The sequence below is a fragment of the Chinchilla lanigera genome, unplaced genomic scaffold (genome assembly GCF_000276665.1).
Source record: "Chinchilla lanigera isolate Chin_1 unplaced genomic scaffold, ChiLan1.0 scaffold00050, whole genome shotgun sequence".
NCBI lineage: Eukaryota > Metazoa > Chordata > Mammalia > Rodentia > Chinchillidae > Chinchilla > Chinchilla lanigera.
Window position 1 is genome coordinate 15,702,181 of NW_004955451.1, and position 17,023 is coordinate 15,719,203.

Consider the following 17,023-nt stretch of genomic DNA (forward strand, 5'->3'; position numbering starts at 1 on the left):
TAATGGTTTGAGCAATCTTTCATGACCTGTTTAAAAGTTTTCCATCACCCTTAAAAAAAAAAAATTAGACCTCATGGCCACTGGTGATAGTTTGGGTTTTGTTTAGAGTTAACGGGTGGCATTAAAAATTGGATCAATTGCCATTCCGGTCCTCCAACCATGCTGACTGTCTTAACTACAGCTCCTCAGTGTGGCAGGAAGTTTCTCCTCAGGTTTGCTTATGTGTCTTTGTTTTTATTTAATTTTAATTTTTACTGGTATATACATTTGCAGGACAGAATAACTGCCTTCACTGGAGGAACTGGCACATGTGCACATCGAATCTTGACGGTTTTTTCTCCTCCTCTCCCCCTCCCTCTCCCAACCCTTCCTGCTGCGGACTCTGCCTTCCCGCTTCCTGCCGTCTCTCCTTCAGTTTGCCCTTTAAATCGTGTATAATTTGGGCTTCGCATATTAGAGAAACCATGAGATATTTAACCTCCTGTGTCTGATATATCTCACTCAGGTTATGGTGATGGTTCTCTATCCTCCCCCTCCTCCCATCCGACATGTGCTCCAGGAACAGGAAAGATGTATGTGCTGGGCAAGAAAAACCCAAGCTTAGTTCACACTGACCGGCGCCTCAGATCCAGCCTGAGGCCTCCCTGTGGAATGTAGTGCAGTGTCAAGCTTGTGCCAGAAATGCTCTTATTTGGTGTCCATTTTTTTCAGACAATGGGGAAAAATACAAATGAAAAAACATGGGCTTGTCTCAGGACACATCCATTTATAAACACTGAGGTTCTCTGCAGAAATCCATGCTGCTCTACACTACACACGTTATGTCCCAGAGCAGCTCGAGATAAAAGCAAAGCACTCACTGAGACTTACACAACTCTGGGGGAAGAGAAACGCTCAGCTGTTGAGACAAGTCAAGTAAATGCCACTCCAATTTTTCAGGTTTCCACAGGCCATGCACTGATAAGCTCGATCTTGTCTCAAAACAAGATCCTAGATTATTCAAAGGGTCCTTTGTGAGTGCCTGGAGAAAGAAAGAACAGAGGACTAATTAGACCAAGGGATGTCAAACAATTTCACTTTTTATTACTGCTGGATTAGCTGGTCTGTGACATTCAGCAGAAAGACTCGTTTCAGTTCAGTGTCAGCATCTTACCTCATTCAGTGCTAGTAAGCACTTGGCACTGAGTTCAAGCCGAGAGTGGATAGGAAATGCACCAGGGGCCAACTAGGCAGACAGTTTGGGGGCAGATCCACCTGAGGGCCTTTCCCGTCAGACTCAGAGCATCTGGACTTTGCTTGGAAGAGACACTGTGTTAACTGGGGCTCCACTTCGAGGTAATAACTATACGTAGCTCAGATGCTAAGCTACAGATACCTCACCAAGCCGCACCTACAAGCCTTACCTGCGGAAGCAGTACGATAACAAATATTTGCTGTTCTCAGCCACGAAGTTTGGGGCTAAGGTGTCATGGCGGCAACAGATTGTTAATAAAATAAAATGGACCCATGCACCAAAACGCGCAGTTCTTGAGAGCAATAATGAACTAAAGAAGTAAATTGCATAATTTCACATGGTGTATGTAAACTCTCAAATTTGCACCCCTAACGCAGATATTATTTGTATACTTTGTAAATATATATGTTTCTTTTTTTAGACACTAACAGTAACTGGAGGGGGAGACAGTGAAAAGTCATGGTGCAGACTGTGGCTGAGAAGGAGAGGAGAGAAGAGGCGGGATGGGTATCAGAGGGACTTCAGCTTTATGAATACTGTTGTATTTCAATTGTATGTTTTAAAAATCCAAAGGAGACGAAAGAAAATAACAGTTCTCCATGGTGTCTGTCATATCTTTCTCATATTTTAAAAAATCATCCTCCCACTCAGTTGAGGCAGAGTGTAAATAAGGATTTAGCTGTAAGCATGTTCAGGCTGGATAGAGCGTTGCTTATAATAGGAGACAGGAGAGGTTTTATGGGCAAGTTCCAGCAGTCCCGAAAGAAGCAAATAAGTGCTTACTTGAACTGCTGCCAAGCGTGGGGAAAGGTGCGGGTCGTCCAGCCCACATTTTTCATTTGACATGTTTAGGGCCGGCAGTTTGCCGTGCTGGCAGAGGGCCAGAGCAAGCTATCTGCAGTTAACTGAGAAATTCATCATCGGGATGACAACAAGGAGAAAAGAGACTCAGGTGGGGCCAAAGAACTATTGCGAAATGAAATCTGAAATTCCAGGTCCATTGAGAATGCTGGGCTCAATAAACAAAGTACATAAGCAGAGGGGACATAAGGAGAAGTGTCAGCAAGACGGTCTGCTTCCCAGATCCTCAGCCCTTGCCTGAAGGACAGGACTCTGGGGAAGATGTGGAAAGGGGTTTGGGACAGGTTATCCCGCCAAACACCATTCGGGAAGACATTCATCCATGATAAATCTGTTGTGATCAACTAGAGACCATGCTCAGAAGGGAAATAAACCAGACCTGCATGTGTAAGCAACGTATTGTCTTACTAGTGTAAGAACCTGAAAGAGTGAATAAAAATTAGGAGGTATGACAGACATTGTGAAACAGAAAGAAACTTCTCAAAAGTGAAGAGCAACTGAGGTGTGGGAAAAGAGAAAAGAAAGAAGTTATGTATGTATGTATACACAGGATAGCTAACATAGTTGTACTGCTGACTTCTACTGCTTTACTGGAACAGTTAATGATTAATTATTTGATCAACCTTGCATGTCTATGTTTGTCTTCCTGAGTAACCACTTTGAAGATATCAATATGTAATGCAACAACCATTGTTAATTTCCTACCACTTTGTCTGTAATCCAGGATTGCTTGTGTTGTTCTTGAGTTACTTTGTAAATGGATGTCTGTTTGTGAATACGTTTTCCTTCTTTTATTTTTAAAATAAATTTTAAAAAATAAAGATAAGTCTATTGTGATATCAAGGTTTCTTTTTCTCTCCATTTCCGCCTTTTCTGATTTCTTATTCTGGAGCTCAGCTGCCAAGGGAAACATTATCCTCTTTGAACCTTGCAAAATCCCTTTCTTACGTTTTTTTTCTCTGTGTGCTTATGTATCAAATGATTTAATTCTTGCTTTCCCTATGCCTCAGTTTCTTCCTAGAAGCAGCTGTTCTTTTGTGCTCTGTGCATTTTTTGCATGAATTCTTATAAAGTATTTCTTACTATGAAATGGCAGAGCTGACAATATAGGCATGTGAGTGGCAGTGAGTGACCTCTTATTCTGTTTTATTAATAAAGCAGCATGGCTTTAAGATACAGCCATGTATCTCTGCATCTGAATAATACATTGCCTCTAATCCCTAACAGGACACTCTGCAGAGGGCCCCACACACATTTTCCTACCCACTTTCTCAGCGGTAGACCAGATTTCTTTTAGACTCCAGGCCAACACAGAAATGCCACGGTGAACACCCTTGCGTGTGTTCCTCTATAAACCTGTGTAAGGATTTGGGAGGAGTATATCCTCAGGAGCAGGATTTCTGGATCACAGAATATGCATTCGTATAATTTACCTAAATGAGTTCAGAGTGTAGTTTCAAGTGGCTGAACAAACCAATATCCCACCATCCTAGTACTGGAGGTTCCTACAAACTCATGATCCCACCAACACACAACACATTATTTTACACATTTATTATACACTATTTTCTACAGCCCATGAACCAAACATTGTCCACAACGTGTTGTTGTAAATAAAGTTTTATTAGAACTCAGCCACACTCATTTGTTTACACATCGTCCATCAAGACCTTAATGACATAATGGCAAAATTCAATTGTTGAAATAAGGCCTGTATGCTTCACAAAGCCTGCATATTTACTAACCGTTCCTTTACAAAAAAGTTTACTGAGTTCCTGACACAGTATTCTATTATCTGGCATCTAATGGCTATAAAGTGGTATCTAATGGTTATTTTAATTTGGATTTCTCTAAAGAGTGACCGTTGGAGCATCCTTTCACAAGCTTCTTTGTCTATTGGTTCCTTTTCTTTGAAGCACTGTTCCTATCTCAAGGTTATTCTTTTCTCATTGGCTCCAGTGTATAAGAAGCTTTTATCTTAATCCAGGGTGAATAATTAGAGCTTCTTGGACCAGGAAGAATCCAGGGAATACATTAACCTAACTCTTCCTTTTGTAGATGGGGCTCTGCAGCCGTAGATGGGGCTTTGGAGGTGGGAGATTTAATATGTAGACGGAGCTCTGGTCTTAAAAAAGGTCACCTGACAAATGAGTATCCCAGGTGGGACTTAGGCCTTTTCCTCTGAAGCGTGGTCCAGGGCTTCTCTCTCACCTTTGCATTGGAATTTTCTCTTTGGGTTGCATTTCTAAAGTGCAAATACTTGTGCGTTGACTCTCCTTGAGCCGTGAAATCACACTGGGAGGCTCCAGCTGAGATAGAAGTGTCTCCTGCATCCTCCAGCCCACAAGTTCTCAGCAAGTCCTACTCTCTCTGCAGAGGAGAAGACTCTGTGGAATGAGACTCTCACCTATTTTAACTTTCATGGACCTTTCCACAGGCTATGCTTTGACGTGAATGTGAAAGGTTAATGCGTTTTTTATTTTTCCTGCTTTGCCAATAAATTTTCTAACTGCTGATGAAGGGGATTTGGATGAGTCTTATATCCTATATGAATGACCAAATAAACTATTTTCATCACACCTACACCACTTTATCAAATAAGGCTCATTTTGTGTTTTGCCACAACACAGAAGTGCTGGCGTATGCGCGGATAGCTCCAGTGGCTTATGCGTCTTGGATAATTATCCCTAAATCCTGTTCAGGGGAGCCGGGATAAACAAACAGACCAACAAGAGAACTAAGATGAGAGTTGACTCAGTAACACAATTGAGATTCCAGAGATACCATCTACCTCATGTGAGCTGACTTTAGACCAGCGTTCTAAGGTGACCCAGTGGGGAAACAGAGTCTTTTCTTCAGATGGTGCCGGAATACCTGGATGGCTACAACGAGAAGAACCTGGCTTCCACTGTCCCAGAGTGGGCCCACGGCCTTTCACGTGGTTTCAGACCTAAATCATCTCAAACCCAGAGGTCCTTAACTAACGAAGAGGACAGATAAATTTTCACCTAAGACTTTCACAAAAGGAAATCAGTGCAACCGCTTTTATTTTTTTATGGAGAAAAAAAAAAAAAAAAAAAAAAAAACAGTGAAAACAACACAAAGACAATGCATGACCCCAAAACAAAATGATAGGAATTTACACTGGTTGCTACATTACATAGTGTTATCTTCAACAAAGTTGCTCAGTCCTCCAGACATAAGAATGTAAGATTGATCAAACAATCAAAAACAGCAACAAGTAATAAAAAAAAAAAATTGGAAATGATGCAGAGCTTCACCATACAAGATGGTAGGCATTCAACAATGGTTCTTACACTGCATATTGTTTTCAGATCAGTCATTCTGATTACCAGATTCAAGCATGCAAAACTGGCCAAGAGAAAAGAAAATCTTAAGCACTGACTGTTCCTTTCAGTCAACCACCAACATCAGCAATACACCTATTCCAGCTATCATTATATATACATATAAATTTTGTTTTTCATTTAAAAAAACAAAAATAACAAAAACAAATACATAAACAAAGCAGCATAGAGAACAATAAAAATGATGTAGAATTTCAAAACATGGTGATAGGATATTAACAATGGTTGTTATATTACATAATGTCATCTTCAAAATGGTTGCACATATAACCAGATATAGGCATGCAAGATTAATCAATTACACATTAACAGGGGCTGGGGATTTAGCTCAGCAGCACAGCGCCTACCTGGCAAGCATGAGGTCATGAGTTCAATTCTCGGTACCAGAAAAAAAAAAAAATTACACATTAACAGTTACTTTAATAAATCAACAGATATTAGTAGTACAATTATCTTAGCTCTCCAGTGTATACATACATGTATATTTTTCCCTCTTCCTTCTTTTTCCTCTCCCCTCCTTCGTTCCAGTTGCTCCTTCCTATTTGAGCAGTTTCTTTTCCCTTTCACAATATCTATTGTACCTTTCAGATTTTATTTACTCTTTCAGGTTCTTATAGTAGGAAGGAAATATGATGTTTACACATGTGAATCTGATTTATTTCACTAATGAGTATGGTCTCTAGTTGCATCCATTTACCTATAAAAGCCTCTAGTTTATCTTTATAGCTAAGTAATACTCCATGGTATAATAATACCACATCTTTTTTATCCATTCCTCAGCTGATGGACATTTGGGTTACAAATTGCACTGCTATAAGCATGGGTGCACATATATTGCTGTGATATGATGTTTTCAGTTCTTCTGGAAAAATACTCAGGAGGGGAATAGCTGGGTTGAATGGGACCTCTAATCCTAGTTTACTTAGGAATCTCTACACCGATTTCCACAGTGTGAAACACTTTTAAAAGTGTTCAGATTCAATAACTACACACTAGAAATATAAAAGAGGATCAGAAGTTCCTTAGAACTAATCATTTTTAAAACTGTCTCTTACAATGTGAAAACACAACAAACTACAGAAAGAATCTAAAGAGCTTTAAATTTTATTTAAACAGGCCATTTGGTAAATTTATCATTAAAACTAATGTTAAGTGACTTCACCTTAAACTATCCTCCATGGCCAATATGCTTCACGTTTATTTTTTTCTAATGTTTGAAAGAATTTTAGTTTTTTAACATTAGTAATTCATCACCTCTGGAAAAACGCCATCCAACACGGAAGAAGGAAATTAAAGTACTAAAAGGTCTTATTTCATCAGCTAAAGATAATTTTTTTAAGAAGCTAAAGAAAAAAGCCAGGCATGAAGGTACATGCCTGTAAGCCTAACACTGGGAGAGGCTGAGGCAATAGGGTAACAAGTTTAAGCCCGGTTTGGACAGTTTAAGGACTTAGCAAGACCCTGGGTTCATAGTTTTAAAACGTGTTAGGGAAGTAACTCATTGTAAAGACCTTGGTTTCAATCCCCAGCATCCACACCAAAAAAAAAGGAAGAAAGAAAAGAAAAGTAACCTGTATTTTCTACAAGATTTTTTTTATGCACATATACAGGTAAAATAAGTAATTTTTACAAAAATGTGCTCACTTTCTATACTTCATATTACCTATATTGAGGCTACCAGACATAGTTCTTTATTATTATTGTTACAAATTACACTTATTCTATTGCATGAATCTTGCAGTATTTAAATGATCAATACCTATTGCTAGGCATAGATGTTATCTCTAGTTTTTGTTTCTTAATAAGTATCACTGTCTATTTGGGGGGTGGTTAGGATCTTATTTGAAAAAGTTAGTTTCTTTTTTTATTTATGTTTTACTTTTATTGGTCCATGTTTGCAGTACGTAGCCAGGGATATAGCTCAGTGGCACAAGCGCCTGCCTGGTAAGCGCAAGGTCCTGAGTTCGATTCCCAGTACAAAAAACAAAAACATGCAGTATGTAATGATTCCACTCACTGCAGGGAATTGGTGTGTGTATAGAACACAGTTCAACTCTTACCCTCCCCCGCCTTTGGTCTCCCCCATTTATTTTTCCTGTATCAGATTTAATTATCTTATAAGACCTTATACAGTTAATGATCATATACACAAACTGAAAAACAGAGCGTATAAAACATGCAAGACAATTGTACTACATCAAGGTGCACTTGTAGATACCCTGTCTGTGCTGAATTACAACACTTTCTCTCTCTCTCTCCCTTTTTCTATTATCTGTCTTTTATTTTGTACCATGTAGATTATATACAACCAGTTTTCCATGTGAGAGAAACCATGTGCTATTTAAGCTGTGTGTCTGAGTTACTTCACTTAACATGATGGTCTCAAACTACATCCATTTTCCACAAATGACTCAAGTTCATCCTTCTTTCTGGCAGAGTAGTACTCCATTGTATATAAATATCTCATTTCTTTTAATCCATTCATGAGTGGACAGACGTACAGACTGTTTCCAAGCCTTGGCCATGGTGAGTCAGCCTTCTACAAACATGGACATGCATACGTCACTGTGGTCTGATGCCTTTATTTTAATCTCTGGCTTCCCTGAACCATTTCTACCTTTGGTTGCCCAAGTAGACGCATTGTGGGGAGACTGAAACCCACCCAGCCCGGAAGAGCTCTGGGGAATGAAAGGCCAGAGCCCGAGGACCCGCTTATCCCCCGCCCTGCAGCTTGAGCTGTGGCTCCGGCCATCCGCCACCCACCCCACCAATGCAGACAAACTCACTGGCGAGGCCATGGCCCCCAGGCGACCTGAAGGAAGCCAAGGCAGGCTGTGTGTCTTCTCCATGACCCCTAACTACTCACGTTTCTATTAGCAGCTGGCAGCAAAGGCATCTTCGGAGAGACTGGGCAGCACCCAGTGGAAACACAGCTGGAGGGAAGGCTTTGCTGGAGGGACCTGAATTGAGAGCATCAGGAAAGGCAGGGTGCAGACTGCACCGAGTGTGCTGAAAATTTCCCTTCATTGTGAACGAGCTCCTATTCGCTGATGAGTTCTCTCGTCAGCGCCGGAGAGAATGGGGGACCGGATCCTAATACCATTAGTGCGCGGGCAGCTTCAGAGCCCCCGGGGAGGCAGGCACCCCAGGATGGCCATGGGCCTCGGACTGCAGCACGCCCTCCTTCGGGGGAGGGCGAGGGTGCTCACCGGCGAAGTGTGGGTTTATGGCAGCTGGACTCGCAGAGGGGCTGGCAGGAAGTCAGCACGCGGGTGTTGCTCTGCACAGACTTGGGGACGTCGGCCGGAGGCAGCTGGAGCCCCAGCCGGCTGCTTTGCCTGAACCTGTCACACAGCAAGCTGGTGGGCAGGACGGGGACTTGCGGCCACAACCGTGAGAAGCGGGTCCACCACAGGCTGGCTGGCCGGAATGCGCGGTGCCACAGGAAACCGGCTTGCAAGGACTGTTTGCAGAGCAGGGGGACTGACAGATGGCCACTGGCTGGCAGATGAAATGTCGGGGAGAAGCTGGTGGGCAGTGACACGCTTGACAGGGAGAGGGCACCCAGCAAGTAGGACCGCAAGAACTGAACACACAAGTCAGCGGCTGGCAGGAAACAGGAATGCAGGGAACAGACCGGCAAGGCTCACAGACATAGCCGATGGGGTGGTAACACGTGGTACTGTAGGGCTGGTCTTCACCTCCGGTGGGGGGCCATGAACCTCCTCGGCAGCAGGTGGGTTGGCAGGGACTAGCCGCGGAGAGAACAGGTAGGCAGGACGTTTCAGCACAGGAAGTGACGTCTGGGCGGGACGGCTGACAGGATTTAGCTTCATGGCACACAGATTGGCCACACGCTGCCTGACATGACCCAGGGGCACAGATAGGTTCCTGGCAGGCGCTCTGTTGGCAGGAGCTGGCATCGCAGCACTTTGTCTCACCACCAGTGGAGTCCGAGCAGGATGGTGGAGAGGAGGTAGCCGGACAAGGAGAGTGACCAGCATCGGGCTGACCGCAGGCCATGCCGGAGCAGATGGGTTGGCAAATGAAACCCACACAGGACATATCAGGCAGGTGAGGAGGCTGGCAAGAGGCGGGTTCACAGCTCCTCGGGGCGCTGCTGGATGGCTGGTGGTTCTCTTGGCTTGTGACCAGTTGCCACGTCCTGCTCTGGCAGGAACTGGGCAGACAGATAACATTTCGGACTCTGCCGCCTCTCGGGCACAAGGTAGCAGTAGGCACAGCTGGAGCAGCCATGTTGTTTCCAGGACAACAGCTGTTCTCCATGCTCGTGCTAACCTTGCTGAGGAGTTACAAACTCAGTGTGTCTGACTTGGAAAGATCTTACACAGAGAGGCATTTATAGTCCTTCGCCAGGGGTGCTGTCACCACACGGAGCATCTTTCCTTGTTATTGTTTCTACTCATTTGCATACCAACATCTGATTAAGAAGCTTCAGGAGCCCTGGAGATGGCTCCACCGTAAAAATGTGTCTGCCGAGCTGGAAGCTGTCTTTGCTGAATGTGGATTCATTGGTGTCACTCTGGGATGAGCTGTCTCTTTTACAGGTTGTGCCCCAGCCCCACTGAAGCAGGCGCTACCCCCTCATCAGGAGGCCTCCCCAAAGCCACCGTACCCCACTCTTCCTCTGCAATCAGGAAGTGAAGCTCTGAGCCTCCTGGGAGGCAGGGTATCAATCATAGGGAGCAGAAAAGTAGGTGATGGAGCCCAAGGACACGTGTGTCTCCACCTCTTTCTGGAACTGAAACTTTATTAACATGACAACCAGTAACAACTGCGGGGTCTTGCATTTGCTGCATATTTAGTATTTGCACCAAACCCATGACTGTATGTCTCACTTACCCTCGAAATGAACTTAGTGAGTATCATTGGCATCACTATGATAGAAATGGCAGAACTAACTTGGTAGAAATCTTGTTCCCAGATTAAGCACGAAATGAGGAGTGTTCCAACCCCGCTTGGCTCATCCTGAAATCTCTGACTTCAACCACTTAGACTCCTGGGACCAGGGAGAGGGGAGAAGGGCTCGAACAGAGACTGGAGGCCGGCTTTCACACTGCGCCACACAGCACGGCTTTGAGTCGGTTGTCCCTGGGCTGGGGATCATCTCCCCACCGCTGCGACTGTAATTATCAACTGTAGCAAACTCACTGAACACTTACCTCTACTTAGCAATGCACCCAAAGATGGCCTTTTAATCTGGGAAGTTTTAAAACTGAAAATATTTAATCAAGAAAGATTAGAAGTCAGGCACAGTCCCACGTGTCTGTAATCAGAGCACTCTGGGAAGGTAAGGCAGGAAGATCACAAATTTGAGCACAGCCTGGGCAATTTGGCAACTTTTTGAGATCTTATTTCAATATAAAATATGTTTTAAACAGGCTAGGGATGTTGCTCAGGGCAAAGGCCCTGGATTCAATCCCCAATCCCCAATCCCCAGTATCAGAGCAAAGAGGAAGATGAGGAAGGGAGGGGGGAGAGGGGGAGGAGGGGCAGACAAGAGGGAGAAGAAGAAGGAAGAGGAGAGAGGGGAGGAGGAGGGGGAGGAGAAAATGAAAAAGAGGAAAGGGAGGAAGGGGAGGAAGAGGAGACGGAAGGGAGAGGAGGGGGAGGTGAAGAGGAAAGAGGAAGAGGCTGGAGGAGAAGGAAGGAGCAGGAGAGCAAGGGGAGGGGAGGGGAGGAGGAGAAGGAGGAGGCAGGGGAGGCAACAAGGCTCATAACATGGAGTCAACAGCACAGGATCTCTAAAAGTACAAAACTACAGCCACCAGAAGTACAACCAGGACACCACTGCAGGTGTGGGGTTCAATCAGTTCCTCCCGAGAGGAGCATGTGAGGGGCCCCCTGACCCTTCTTCTCGGAGCTTGTCCAGGCTCTGCGCGGCCAACCAATGTCTTTCCGTCCCCCTGCACCCACCCATCCTCGTCACCCACCCGCCCACGCATCTGTCCACATCGCTCCATGCTGGTCCCCGTGCTGGCCTGGCTCACACCGGAGTCGTGCGTTGGAATGGGGAGGTCACGCGATGCCAAACAGGGCTGCCTTGATGTCTAGCTCTGCTACTACCTCCCACTGTTAGCCGTGTTGGACGATTACCCCGTTTTCTAGGCGCCGAGCTTTTCTCGCCCGCTCTGCTGTTGGGGTGTTTTCACTCTTCTTTGGCTCCCTCATAAATTACTGAAAATCCCAGCAATCCTGGAGGACACTTCGCGAAGTACCAGCTGCAAAATACCCTCTCTTGGGCCTCTCTCCGCCTTCTTTATAAAAGGGTGAGAAAGTTTTCTGATCCTTCGCCTGTTGTTGGAACGCTTTCCTCCTGCCATTGCTCCACGCGTGCGTCCTGTGTCCCTGTTCTCATCTGCGCTCATGTTGGCATCTTTCAGCTGTGGGGACCCCTGCACTGTGTTTCATTCCTGAACCTTGTACCGCCCACTGTTTACCCCCAAGAGGAAATACTTTGGTTTTACCAAATAGATCAATCAAACAGGAACATGAATGTAGTTGAGAAATCACATCAACTTCAACCTGAAAAAAAAATCTATACCCACTTAGACAGTTTTTAAGCAATTCATTTGCACCTGTTTTTTCTGAGTGCTTTTGCTCTCCTTTTTTGTGTTCTTACAGAAACTTCTCGTAGAGAGAGAAATCCCTCTTCTCTGTGGCTTGAGGTGCCGAAGACATGTATGTCACCAAAGACATCTTGGGACCACATCGAGAAATGTGGTGAGCCATAAAAAACACAAGCCTGGGGCCAAATCGGATTTTAGTCATTTGTGTGTTACTTACCAGTGGTGATCTCAATTCTGTGTCCCTCTCTTACTCTCTTTGTGTGTATGACTACCGTCCCCTAGGGATTATTTATATGAGCCAGCATTGTATTAGTAAGGTTCACCAGTGCTGAAGCAGGCTGTCATTGTTCAGCCACTTTCGCTGGGTATAATATTCCACTGTGTGAATAGACCACAATTTACTTGTGTGCTGAGGGGTGCCTTGTTTGTCCTTCAGCTGTTACATTTCATAGCTATAGAAGAAAATAGAGAGGAAGACATCATACCTCACAGAATTGCTGTGATATGTGAAACGATACACCCAGTGTTTTGTACAGAGGTTTAACATCTCAGCGAACCACTCTTTTGGCCCTGGAAGGATAAAGAGATAAATCCCAGTGGCCCAATAAGATAGTAACTCCAACAGCAGCATGCAGACTAAGTTTCACTTTTGGCTTCATCCTCTGCAGTTGTCTAAACCGTGGTTCTCAAATGAGTGGATTTGCAGTCCCAGGGTATATTTGGCAAGGGCTAGTTGGTGGACACCAGGAATGCTACTTAATTTCCTACAGTGAATGTATAGGACAGACAGCACCACAAAGAATTACCCAACTCAAAATGTCAACAGTTCCAAGTTGAGAAGCCCCAGTCTATCTCTGCCTACACTCATGGGAGCTCAAGCTGCACCTTGAGGCCAAGAGATCCTTCACTGGAGATTATAAGAGGGTATCTGTGGAGTCTACACAGTGTCTGTGGACACCAGGAGTAGATAAGAAAAGTTGTCCCTCAGGAAATCCAGCTTGTTGGAAGTATGACCGTTTGCTGTTTTATCCCACCTTACGCCCCAAAGCCATTGGCTTCTTCCAGGACCATTTCCTTCCACTGAGGCCCCCACACCAAGGCCAGCAGGGTTTCCCAAACCCAGTGCCCTTCCTGTCCCAGCATACAGTCACTCTACACCTTCATGTCAGCCCTGCGTGAAACCCGAACGCCTCTGTCTACACCAAGGCCCAGCCTAGGTAGAGCATCGCCTACTCGCTCACCTCAAGCTCCCCTGTCCTCTAAGGTCACCTCTGCCCAAGCCATGCTTAATGAGCATTTTGCTCCTAAGCCCCATTCATTGGCATGTTTTTCAGGCCTAGGGAGCTCTCTCTTCCCTGTTCATTACTGATTAATTCCTACTTGTGCTGAGAAGTTCAGCACCAGCGTCACCTTCCCTAAGAATTTTTACCTGGATCCCCCATCTTGCTGCATCCACAGACCCTGAGGTTAGCACAGAGGAATGTAATTGTCTCATTGCCTAAATGTCACCCTGCCGGTGAGGTCTCAAGACTGAGAACTGAGATTTTTGTCTTTTCATTCTTAGAGTCCAACCAAGTCACTGGCTATTAGTGACCCTTCCCATGGTGCTGGTTATTGGAGACCCCAGCAGTGGGTTCCAGTCTCCTGCCCGGGTTATGATGCATGGCAGGAAAGGAAAGAAAGAGCAAGACACCAAGTAGAGTGCTGGATGGCAGGGGTCCTGGACCATCAGTTGCTCTCTAGGATCAAAAGGTCCCGAATCTCCAGGGAGCCCCCATTTTGTTAGCCAGTATAGGGGAGGGGGCAGGGTGTTTTCCTGGAGCAGCATACAGGTGGTGGTAGAATGGGCAAGTTTAACATCATGCAAGAAGCAAGCCAAGATCCATCCCCACACCTGGGTGCTAAACTCATTGACCAAGAGGAAGGTGATTTCCACATTCCAAAACTGGCCCACAAGGCAGGCAGGCTAAGGAGAGCCTAGCACAGATGATATGTCAATGTATAATTCATGGTTCCCAACACCTGGCACCTATTTAACAACTATATAACAATACTAGATGAGTGGAGTAGTGGATGGATGGGTGGATGAATATGGATAGTTGGGTGGGTGAATGAGTGGGTGGGTGGGTGGATGGATGGATGGATGTGGATAATGGATGGACAGATTTGATGATAGTTGTGTGAATGGAAATGTAGAGATGGATATATGATTATATGGATATGACTGGATGGGTGGGTGGGTGAGTGGATGGGTGGATATTTATCATAAACGCATGGATGGATGGATGAGTATGAATGCATAGATGGATATGGATGGACAGATGGATATGGATGGACAAATGGATGTGAACAGAAGTATATAAACAGATACATAATGGATGGATGGATGGATAGATGGATGAATGGATATAGGGCTGGATGGGAGGGTGAGTGTGTGGATAGGTGGATGGATGGATGGATATGGATGGAGATGAATAGATGGGTGGATGAGTGTATGGGTGCAAGGAACAGATGGATGGATGTGGATAATGGATGGATAGATATGATGATAGTTGGGTGGATGGAAATGTAGAGATGGATGGATAGATGATTAGATGGATATAGGTGGGTGGGTGGGTAGGTGAGTGGATGGGTGGATGTGGATCATAAATGCATGGATGGATGGATGAGTATGAATGCCTAGATGGATATGGATGGACAGATGGATATGAACAGATGGATATAAACAGATACAAAGATGGATGGGTGGATGGATGGATGGACGGATGGGAGGGTGACTGTGTGGATAGGTGGATGGATGGATGGATACAGACAGAGATGAAAAGATGGATAAGGATGGATGGATAGATATTAATGGATGGGTGGGTGGATGGATGGATGGATGGATAGATAGATAGATAGATAGATAGATAGATAGATAGATAGATAGATAGATAGATTTTGCAGATATATGAATGGATGGAGGAGTGGGTAGATGGATGGATATGGTTAGATGGATTGGTGAGTGTGTGGATAGGTGGATGGATGCATGCATGCATGCATGGAGGGATGCATGGATGAATAAATGAATGTGGATGAATGGGTGGATATGGATGAATGGATGACTAGAGGGAGGGTAGGTGGCTGGTAGGGAAAAGGTGAATGGAGCACAAGGAAAGGGCAATCAGCCCAGCTAGACACAGAGTGGGGAGCCTTTCAGAGGAGCCCTGACTATCCTGACCCTGCAGATGAATGGCTGCTAAGCCAGCTAAGGATATGGGTAGAAGAAGATGAATAGATAGATATGGATGGATAGATGAGTGATGGATATTGATAGATGGATAAATATGGATGGATGGATGGATGGATGGATGGATGGATGGATAGACTGATATGGATGGATGGATGGATGGATGGAACTGCTCTCCAAAATGAAACAAGTCTTCTGATGAGATTGTGGCATTAATAGAACAAGAAGAGCGTGTCACTTTACTTAGCCACTTTTATTGGACTCTTAAATATAGCTCATTGAAGAAGTGCCAGATGAACATGGCACGCATTGCAAGTGAGCCCATGCAGGAAAAGAGAAAACATTTTGTGTCAGGACACACATCAACGTTATGGCAAAGCAGCTCTTCTCGGTTTAGTGGCAGAACTCAGAACGTCCCCTTCTCCGTGCCCAAGAGGCCTTCCTTGTGGTCATCAGGATACTGACATTCCTGAGGAGCTCTCTAAGCATAAGCAGATGGCAAGTGGCAGAGCAGAAAGGAAAGAATCTAGCTAAGTCCCAGTGAGCTTTGCAAAGTACAGTCCCATTCTTCTCAGCTTGTGGCTTGTTCTGCAGGAACTGGTGGGCTGGGGCCTGGTCAGCGATTGGCAGGCTTGCTGGCAGCAGGCTGGGCTGCCGCTGTCTCACGAGGAACTGGGCTGGACGGCTTGGCCTCCGAGGGCTGGCCTGGAGTCACTTCAGAGACGTCTGGCTTGCACGGGGTGGCATCAGGGCAGTCGGGTTGGCTGGAGGTGGACTTCTTGCCCTCACGTTTGTCAGAGTCGGACTCGGCACAGGGCTGGCGGGGGTAGATGGGGCGGTAGGAGTAGGAGGTGAAGCAGGCCGGGCGGCGCAGGATGGAGTAGCACGGTCGGTAGCAGGGTGGTCGGTAGCAGGGTGGTCGGTAGCAGGGTGGTCGGTAGGAGATAGCGGTTACGTACGGCTGCCTGTAGGTGATGGGCGCCGCGCAGACGGGGCGGCAGACAGGGCGGCAGATGGGGCGGTAGACAGCAGTGCTGCAGGGGGTGTTGCAGGAGCTGGGTATGTAGAAGGTCCGGCGACGGTAAGTTGGTTGGCAGATGGCAGAGGCGGAGGAGCCCGCACGATGGCACGGAGGTTGGCTGGTGGCGGATGGGCCCGAAACAGGCTCACAGCACACGGAGTGACAGCGCTTGAGTACATAGGAGGGTTGGCACGGGCTGGGCACACAGACACAGGGCAGGCAGGGGCTTGACCCCGAGCAGACAGTGCCAGAGACCCCACAAGAGGACTCTTCACAATCGGAGGCACATGGGGCCTCGCAAGAGCTTGGGACGCAGCAGACAGGGCGAACGCAGACAGGCTCACAGACCAGGGCCACGCAGCCGGCTGGCTGGCAGACGCTGGTGCCTGAGCAAGATGGCTCGCAGGGGCTGGAGTCACAGCAGGTAGGCTGGCAGCTGCTGGTCGCAGAGCAGACAGAGGGACAGCAGCTGGGCGTGGGGCACACCGGCTGGCAGCAAGCAGGCTCACAGACCATGGGTTGGCAGGAAGTAGGCACCGTGCAGACTGCCGGGCAGCAGCTGGGCTCACAGATGACTGGCTGGCAGCAGCTAGGTTTGCAGAGGACCGGCTGGCAGGAGGTGGGCACACAAAGGACTGCTGGCTGGCAGGGAGTGGTGTCGCAGCACCCGGGTTGGGCACAGCTGCTGACAGAACAGGTCGGCTCGCAGATGGTGGCCTC

The 17,023-nt window shown here is 46.2% G+C and overlaps 2 protein-coding genes and 1 long non-coding RNA gene across 6 annotated transcripts in view; 1 reads left to right on the plus strand and 2 right to left on the minus strand.

The window, feature by feature from the left end:
• Window positions 1-751: 751 nt before the first annotated feature.
• LOC102026706 (keratin-associated protein 29-1) lies at window positions 752-10,754 on the minus strand. Of its 3 annotated transcripts, none has more exons than XR_001235962.1 (2): window positions 1,154-1,253; window positions 752-1,021 (listed from the first exon to the last, which is right to left on the minus strand). XR_001235962.1 is itself a non-coding variant. In XM_013519184.1 (2 exons), exon 1 carries the CDS (start codon window positions 9,748-9,750, stop codon window positions 8,725-8,727), a length of 1,026 nt encoding a protein of 341 aa, XP_013374638.1. In that variant the 5' UTR covers window positions 9,751-10,754; the 3' UTR covers window positions 752-1,021; window positions 8,330-8,724. The 3 variants fall into 3 exon arrangements, 2 of the variants coding, with proteins under 2 accessions (XP_013374638.1, XP_005394450.1); XM_013519184.1 differs by lacking the exon at window positions 1,154-1,253 and adding an exon at window positions 8,330-10,754; XM_005394393.2 differs by lacking the exons at window positions 752-1,021; window positions 1,154-1,253 and adding exons at window positions 7,884-8,002; window positions 8,330-10,754.
• LOC106149654 overlaps window positions 9,451-17,023 on the plus strand; it is a 12,292-nt gene continuing 4,719 nt past the window's right edge. For both annotated transcript variants that reach the window (XR_001235964.1, XR_001235963.1), the window contains exons 1-2: window positions 9,451-9,537; window positions 12,109-12,207. This is a non-coding gene — a long non-coding RNA (uncharacterized LOC106149654). The remainder of the gene's footprint in view (window positions 9,538-12,108; window positions 12,208-17,023) is intronic.
• Window positions 15,441-17,023, minus strand: part of LOC102027038 (keratin-associated protein 16-1) — a 2,734-nt gene continuing 1,151 nt past the window's right edge. The window contains exon 2 of the mRNA XM_013519183.1: window positions 15,441-17,023. Within this exon, the coding sequence (XP_013374637.1) occupies window positions 15,899-17,023 (1,125 nt within the window). The 3' untranslated portion in view covers window positions 15,441-15,898.